The 8,716-nt window shown below is 47.5% G+C and overlaps 1 protein-coding gene across 1 annotated transcript; it reads left to right on the top strand.

Annotated features, from left to right (window-relative positions):
- Nucleotides 1-7,879: 7,879 nt before the first annotated feature.
- Nucleotides 7,880-8,365, top strand: UCN3 (urocortin 3). The gene has a single exon (XM_054437144.1). It carries the CDS (start codon nt 7,880-7,882, stop codon nt 8,363-8,365), a length of 486 nt encoding a protein of 161 aa, XP_054293119.1.
- Nucleotides 8,366-8,716: the final 351 nt, after the last annotated feature.

Below are 8,716 nucleotides of genomic sequence, written 5' to 3' on the forward strand. Positions count from 1 at the left end.
TTTGTTTTTTTATTTCTCTTTTTTTCTTTTTTGTTCTTTGCTTTTATCAATGAAGCAAGTTGCTAGGATGCAAGAGGAGTTGGGGGGTAGGAGGGCGGGGTGGGAAGCAGAGGTGGGAGGGGTCGAGGCTGGAGCACCTGTCATCTGCATGACGTGGACGGCTGGTTCTGGTTGTATTTTAAATGAAATCTCATCCCAGCGTAGACACCACGTCTGGAATTACGATCCACCCTGTGATCTGTCACTTTTATATACACACAGGGGAGGGGACCGTTTCCATAGAGAGGGAATATCACAGCCCACTTAGGAACAATACCGGAGAAGCAGGAGCCGAGACCCCGGAGCAGCCACAAGTTCATGGGGACGTGCATGGGGCCGCCTTCCTGGCCCTGAAGCTGCGCCGGCCTCCCGGAGCATTTTGCTGCGGAGGGAAGTCCACTCTCAGGTAAGCTTGTGGCTGGGACTGACTTATGAAGGGTAAATGTATCTGCCCTAAATTAAGCAGAAGGTGCCGTGCACTGGACAGGTGTGAGAGATGAGAGGTGCTAGCGCCCCTGGGTGGAAGCCCAAGGGAGCGATGTTGAACGCCCCCCACCCAGTCAGCAGAAATCAGCCCCAAAGGGACCAGGGGAAGTTCCTTAGGGAGGCACAACCACATTCCCATGTTGGTAGAGAGAGACCCACTTTCCAAAGGTGTTAGATCAGAGGCAGCACGTGTTCACACGAATCTGTTTTCTCTGAACAGAGTTCAGTTGTGCACAGGAAAGTCAGTCCTTGGAGACAGTTTACAAACTGGGGATGGGGTGGGGATGCCGGGGCAAATGGGAGCCACAGGACATGACTCCACGCCACCTGCAAAGCAGCGAGGACACCTGCACTTACTGTTTACCTGTGCCACAAACCTTCGCCTGTGCCATCTCCCATCACTCTCGGGCACACCTGTGAAGCAGGTAACGTCTCCCTCCTAGCATGCGGCAAGTGAAACACAGGTTAAGTGATTCACCCAAGAAAAGTCAGAGGCGAGGGAGTTTTCCCAGCCAGGTCCTCTGCCATCAAAGCCCAAAGTCGTTTGCCACACTAGGAACATCGCGGGGGTGTGTGCAGATATCTACAATGGCTAACTGCTACCTGTGAAGGGGAGATGGATGTTTGATGTTCACGTTTTCTGAAAAATCCTGTTCGCAATTTCCTTCCCAAGCATAGCCACCTACCAAAAATAACAAATGTAAGATTTTTAAAATGTTTTAAGTGGTCTAGTTTTAGTTTAACTTCTTATCGGTGTTTGCAGACAAACGGAGCCCACAGGAATAGCTCTGCACTTGGCAGAGCTGTGTGATCAGTGCTGTTTGCCTCCTGCCTTTGCTGCTTCGTGCCCTGTCCTCTCCGTGCGAGGTGCTGGGAATTGGAGGCTGACCCAGGTCCCTCAAGTTTCAGTGCTTGGCTCTGCCACAGCTCCCAGAAGTAACTGTGTCTTTTTACAGCACCCTCGACAAGTGCTACTGTCACCATAGCCCAAAGGAATGGTTGAGTTTCAGGCACCCAGAGAAAAATACAGGTGTAGAGCTTTGCCCCTCAAATGTATTAATAACTAGATTGTGCTCAGTTATTTTTGTGGCAGACTGCAGAGAAATCTTAAACTTTCATTCTGTTTCACCAAGGACATGGTAGAAGAGTCCAAGGAACGTAAAAGGAGAAACTTGCAAAATTAGACTTTATGTGGGAAGTACAGAGTATGTTTTCTTTGGGGAGAGTTCCTTTTCTTTTATCCTATAAACCCTAAACAAATCTAAATAGATCCTAAAAAGAAAAGTCTCGGAAAGAAATCTGAATCTACCTTCCAGCCCCCAGCCACTCACACACTTTGATGGTGAAACTCTCCAGGGTTGCAAAGAACCCTTACATTTTAAATGATCTAGAACTAAGCTCAGCTCCAGGTGTCCCTATCATGTCCAATTCACAGTTCTGGGAGGTTCCTTTGCTGTGTAACTTAGCATCATTGCTGATGGTAAGGGGACACCTTTCAGTACCTCACAACCGTGTGCAGGCTAGAGCTGAGGGTTTGCAGAGAGAGAAAGGTCTGCTACCTGCAGATGCACTGAGAACAGAGCGCCACGCAGGACACTTGCTCCCTGACACTTTGACAGATCTTTCCACACCTTCAGCACCCTGGCCGTGAATACAGTATTCTTCTCTGATGGTAGACTTGGGATTTGAAAAATAAGAAGGTAATGCACTTTTTAAAAGGCACAGTATTTACAAATTGACCCCAAAAAATGTGAAAAAGTAAATATAGAGTTAAAAGGGATCTCACTTCCTCTCCCCAATGCCTTGCTTTTGTAACTGAGATGAGACAGGTAGCACTTCCAGGGAACACATCCAGAGGCTAGCCCATTGCAAGGGAAAACCTGAACTTTTTCACAGGAAAACTGCAGAAAGTTACTTAGACAAGGCTGTTTCATGTTCAGAAGCCCTCATCTTTCAAGTGACTCTAAGTATACATGTATGATTTCATAACCAAAAAAAAAACCAAAAAAGTATGCCATATGAAAGATTTTTTCCTCTATGATATGTAATAACATGATTTGCAGAGAGAATGTACATCCATGAAAGAATTTAAAAAAGGTTGTTTTGCTTTGGAAAATAAATTGATTTAATTAAGTGCCTGAATACTAATCTGAATTTCAATTCATTCAACAAATATTGACTGAGAATATGATTTAGTATAAGGCACTGTTGGCCACGTCAGGCTTTTCCAAGCATCCTGAGTCACTGCTGAGAGCCAAATGACCCAGAGGGCATATCTCTGCATAGTGAAAGGCTTGGCATATTTAGCAGAAATGGAGACATCAAAGAAATATAACACCCAAAGTGTCTTTAAGGGGTGGAGATAGACAGGTAAACTCAGGTGTTGATTTATGCTAAAGGGCCAGCCCGTGTGGGCAGAGCCCCAAGATGGGCTTGGACTCAGAAAGTATTCTGAGTTCTCAGTAATATTTGCAATTATTGTGCAAAGTTCCAGGTGTTTGAGGGTAAATGCAGAATGCTGCCCCAGGAAGGAAATAGAGAGGAGCAGGGAGGGGTTCCCCGGGCTGGGGTGCAGGGTTTGAGTGAGGAAGCAAAATAAACAAATGGGGTGGTGGGGCAATGGGGAGAGAGTCATGTGGAACCCACAGAGGGAGGCCTGAGGGTAGCTCCAGGGACACATCTCAGCACCCTCAAATTTTTTAAATTTATTTATCTTTTTGAGACAGAGTCTCACTCTGTCACCCAGGATGGAGTGCAATGGCATGATCTTGGCTCACTGCAACCTCCGCCTCCCAGGCTCAAGCAATTCTCCTGCCTCAGCCTTCTGGGTAGCTGGGATTACAGGTGTGTGCCACCACGCCTGGCTAATTTTTGTATTTTTAGTAGAGACAGGGTTTCACTATGTTGGCCAGGCTGGTCTCAAACTCCTGACCTCAGGTGATCCACCTGCCTCGGCCTCCCAAAGTGCTGGGATTACAGGTGTGAGCCACCCGGCCCGGCCAGCACCCTCTATTTTAGCTTACACCCACCCAGACTCCAGGCGCCTTTCATTTGGTGAAAATCAAGAAATCATTTCATTCTCCCAGTGCTTTTCGTAGAGGGACCTCTGGCTTTCAGAAGTAGAAAAAGAAATCAGAACAAAGATTCTCGAACTCAATCCCCTGCTCTCACAGAGGAAAATAGTGAGGTCCTGGGCAGTTAGGCATGAGCTAGTGAGTGGGGGGGACAGGACTGAGTCTGGTGGTGAAAGGAATAAAGGGATGAAGGAATAAAGGGACAGACAGACAAAGTTTCTCTACCACTTTCCCACTAGTGTTAACCTTTCCAAATTGGTTTTTTGTTTTTTTAAACCCTTTCAGGGTTAGCAAGCCATTCGAAATCATTTCCAAGCTTTAAGATGCCTTCAAGGTATAAGGCAGCTAAAACCATGCTTCATACTCTATTTATGAAAAACAACTCATTAGGTCCTCTGTAAATGAGAAAGCTGAAGGTCTGCCTATTGAACGCAATATTTAAGGAAAGAAAAGCCCATTTTCCACAGGGATGGTTAGTGCACCCCTGGAACTCCGGTGTACAGTTCTAAGGAGTCCAGAGTCGGGTCAGAGCATGCAGAGCAGTGGTTCTCAGAGTGTGGTCCTCAGACCTCAGCATCAGCATCACGCGAGACTGTGCTAGAAATGCATGTTCTCGGGAGCATCCAGACCCAGTGACTCAGAAACTCTTGGGACGGGGCCCCACAAGCTGTGTTTGAACCACGCCTTCACATGAGTCCAAAGCACCTGAAAGTTGAGAACCACTTACTTAGACTAAGGGCAAAAGGAGCCTGCATACGTCAGAGTGGAAAGAGTAGCATGGAGCCAAAAGCTACAAGCCAGAGATACGATACAACAAGGACATTGGTCTGCAGGATCAAATGCTTGCTCAGATTTCCTGGTCTCTGTACATATGTGTATTGTGTATACACATCTGCGTGTGTAAAATGCACTTCTGAAAAGGTTGCGTGCAGACCAGATCTTCTCCTAAGAAGACCTGGAGATTATTCAGGTGTGGATCAGCCTTGATTAAGCATCTGCTTAGACCAGGAGCTTTCACAAACACATTGACGTTTCTCATCCAATCCTTCACTGAACCTTCATGAGGTGGTTATTGCCATCCCATTTATCAGAGAAGGAAATTGAAATTCACAGAGGTTATCATCCCAAACCCTCAGACAAATAAGGAAATAAGGACGAAGAAGGAATTCGAGCCTGTGTCTGTCTAACTCCAAAGCCTGTGTTGTTCTCGCTGCACCAGGAAACATGCCCAGATCTGGCTAGTTCATAGGTTTGGACTATTTAAAGCAAGGATCACGTGTTTTCTCATAAATTATGAAAAATATTATTGCATAAAATAAGCTCAAAATTTTTGTAATGCAAAATAAGTGAAACAAACAAAACAAAACCTGATTTCTTAGAAAAAAAATTAAAGGGAAGAAAGGCAACAGCTGCAATGTGGAGAACCAAGGGAAGCAACAGGCTTTGACAAGAAATGTGCTGGGTAAATATTTATCCATGTGTGTATATGTGTGTGTATATGTGTGTGCATGTGTATGTGTGTAAGGTGTGTATGCATGTGTGTATGTCTGTACATGTGAGGTATGTATGTGTGTGCATATGTGTGCATGTATATATGTGTGCATGTGTCTATATGTATGTGTGTGTGTATGTACGTGTGAGGTGTGTATGCATGTGCATGTGTATGGTTGTATGTATGTACATGTGAGGTATGTATGTGTGTGCATGTGTGTGTGTGTATATGTGTACGTGTGAGGTGTGTATGTGTACATATGCGTACATGTATAAATATGCATGTCTATATGTGTGTGTGAGGTGTGTGTGTGCATGTATGTGCATGTATATACGTGTGTGCGTGTATCTATATGTATGTGTATGTATGTACATGTGAGGTGTGTGTGTGCACGTGTGCATGTATATATGTGTGTATCTGTATCTGGGTGCATATGTATGTGTATATGTGTACATGTTTGTATGTGTGCTTGTCTGTGTTCCTGTGTGTCGTGTGTGTGTGTCTGTTTCCAGGGTAAGTGAAGCAGCAAGGATTTACACAATCCTCCTTTAGAAAGAGACCCAGGCTCCCTTTTTTAAGGGTCAGCGCTGGTTCTGTCCATCGCTCACAGCCTAAGGCTGTCTGGATGGCTTGGGCTGGGTCCACTGCACTCACATGTGGGAAATGGCCTCGTCAAGGCCATACCGACGAGGGGCTGCAGAGCAGAGACTGGAGCTTGAGCCCCAACTGCCAGCCCTGCCTGGCCCTGCTCTGCACTGTCACCGCAAAGAGCAAAATGACCCAATGCCAGCCTCACGCTGCTGAAGGCCCAGGCAAATCGCCAGATGATTTACTTACCCAATTGTTCTTATTTATTTTAAAAAGCTAACATAAGAAAAGAATTCTCCCAAGTTGATAGTGAACCACATGTTTCTTGCTTGCTTTTGTGAAAGCCAAGTATGTCTTCGGTAATCAAGTGAACTTCAAGTTCAGGAAAAGCCCCCAAATGTGAATAGCAGAGCCTTTCACTGCTTATATCGCACAGGATAGCCCAGGGGATGGTTCATCCTCACACCGCAACGAGAGAACAGGCATGTCGGGGTGTGAGCGGGGTCCGCAGACAGCAGCCGTGCTTTCTCTAGAAGGAGTTTAGATAAAACTCCTGACATGTGCACCTCACTGTTACGTCCTCATGCATGATGAAGGACAACAATGAATAAACAAACGTGATGTCCTTATTGCAGGCCTGCAGAGAGTGTGTGCCTGCAGACCAGGCAAGAAGGACTGAGTGCAGAGTGGTGGGTTTGATCCCAGGGCACAGGAAGTCAACTCTGCCCATTTCACAATATCCTCAGGAACAACGGCCATGGGTAACCCCAGCTCTGACGGCCTCTGGCACAGCTGATACTGCTACAGTGAAGGAGCCCCAGCAGGAGGGTGCGGGTGGCTCAGCACAAGCCCTTCTCCCCTGATGGGGATGGCAGTTTGATGTCTTGTTTAACACTGTTGATCAGTGAACCAGCAAGTATCTATGATGCTTAAAACCTGAACAGTCCAAGTAACATGAGGGTCATTGAGTTGGATGTTTTTATTGTCGCAACAGTCCATACGCTAACGCTTAGTTTTTTTTTTCTTTTCTTTTTTTGGGACCGGGTTTTGCTGTTGCCCAGGAGGGAGGCAGTGGCACAATCACAGTTCACTGTAGCCTCGACCTCTGGAGCTCAAGTGATCCTCCTGCCTCAGCCTCCTGAGTACCTCGGAATGCAGGTGCACACCACCACACCCAGCTAATTTTTTTTTTTGTTTTTTTTTTGTTTTGTTTTTTGTAGAGATGAGGTCTTATTATGTTGCCCAGGCTGGTCTTGAACTCCTGGGTTAAACAGTTCTCCCACCTCAGCCTCCCACAGTGCTAGGATTACAGGTGTGAGCCACTGTGCCTGGCCAGTTTTTATTTTTCTTTTTTTAAATAAAAGAATGGATTCAATTGGTCCCTAGAGGCTAGGATCCTTTCCAAGCTCTCAGTGTCTCCTTCTTGCCCTGGACAATCACCCGGACTCAGTCTGACTGATAACCAGGATCCCACACATCTTAGAGATCATAGATAGTGTTGGCATTGAGGTCCTGCGGTTGGAGGACGTTGGTGCTCCCTGGATGATACTTGGTCTGACAAAAAGACCAAGCTGACTTTGGCTTCATAAATCATAAAGTCTACAGTAAAACCAACCAAGTTATTAATAACAAATCTGATTGTTCTCAAGAAACTAGGATAGCCTAGCGAGAAACCAGCCTTAAAGATCTGCCTTAGAAACATTGACTAGACGCCCAGCCATGGTCTTTAAGCCACAGGGATATATTCAGTCAGCCGTGCCAATGATGAAGGAACAAAAAATTCACTTGCCATTAAAATCAACCACGGTAGGCTGCTAGATGCTTACTTAGTATATTAGTTATTCGCTTTACAGGGGCAGAGGCTGCCTGCAAAGCTGAATTAAATAAAACCCATAAATACTAATGAGGTCATGGTTCTCACACTTCAGTGATCACTGGGATCATCTGCAGGGTTTGTTAGAACACAGGCAGCTGGGCCCCAGAGCCTTTGATTTACTCGTTCTGGAAAAACACCTGAGAATTACTTGCATTTCTAACAAAGTCCCAGCCCGGGCTGGTGCTGCTGGTCTGGGGGTCATACTTGGAGAACCCTTGTAGTGGAACATTAACAACACCCTAGTAGATTTTAATCCAGGTCCTCCGGAGTGCCACGCCCCTCCCATGCCCCTGCCCACATTCCTCTTTTCTGCTGCAGGGAGAGATGCTGATGCCGGTCCATTTCCTGCTGCTCCTGCTGCTGCTCCTGGGGGGCCCCAGGACAGGCCTCCCCCACAAGTTCTACAAAGCCAAGCCCATCTTCAGCTGCCTCAACACCGCCCTGTCTGAGGCTGAGAAGAGCCAGTGGGAGGATGCATCCCTGCTGAGCAAGAGGAGCTTCCACTACCTGCCCAGCAGAGATGCCTCTTCGGGAGAGGAGGAGGAGGGCAAAGAGAAAAAGACTTTCCCCATCTCTGGGGCCAGGGGTGGAGCCGGAGGCACCCGGTACAGATACGTGTCCCAAGCACAGCCCAGGGGAAAGCCACGCCAGGACACGGCCAAGAGTCCCCAGCGCACCAAGTTCACCCTGTCCCTTGACGTCCCCACCAACATCATGAACCTCCTCTTCAGCATCGCCAAGGCCAAGAACCTGCGTGCCCAGGCGGCCGCCAACGCCCACCTGATGGCACAAATTGGGAGGAAGAAGTAGAGGCAGAGGCTGGACGGGAGGGCAGCCCTCCAGGACAGAGGGCAAGGACAGGGCGAGGGGAGGGTGACGGGAGGGCGAGGGGAGGGGGAGGGGAGGGGGAGGGGAGGGGGAGGGGAGGGTGAAAGGAGGGTGAGGGGAGGGTGAGGGGAGGGTGAAGGGAGGGTGAGGGTGCCAGCTGCTGGTCTGTGTTCTGTGGGATCAGTCAGTTTTACGGGTTGCTGCACTGCTGAGCCCCTCTGATCTCCTCTGGCCTTTCATCCTGTCTCCCTCCTCCTCTGTCTGTACACACGGAAGTGCAGTATTGTCCAACCTTCCAAGACATAAAGCGGCTAATGTTCCTCCCTGTACTCA

This window comes from Pongo pygmaeus, chromosome 8 (assembly GCF_028885625.2).
Source record: "Pongo pygmaeus isolate AG05252 chromosome 8, NHGRI_mPonPyg2-v2.0_pri, whole genome shotgun sequence".
Classification (NCBI taxonomy): domain Eukaryota; kingdom Metazoa; phylum Chordata; class Mammalia; order Primates; family Hominidae; genus Pongo; species Pongo pygmaeus.

Excerpts from the sequence above, each read along its gene's own strand:
- UCN3 (XM_054437144.1), top strand. The coding sequence starts at position 7,880 with ATGCTGATGCCGGTCCATTTCCTGCTGCTCCTGCTGCTGCTCCTGGGG.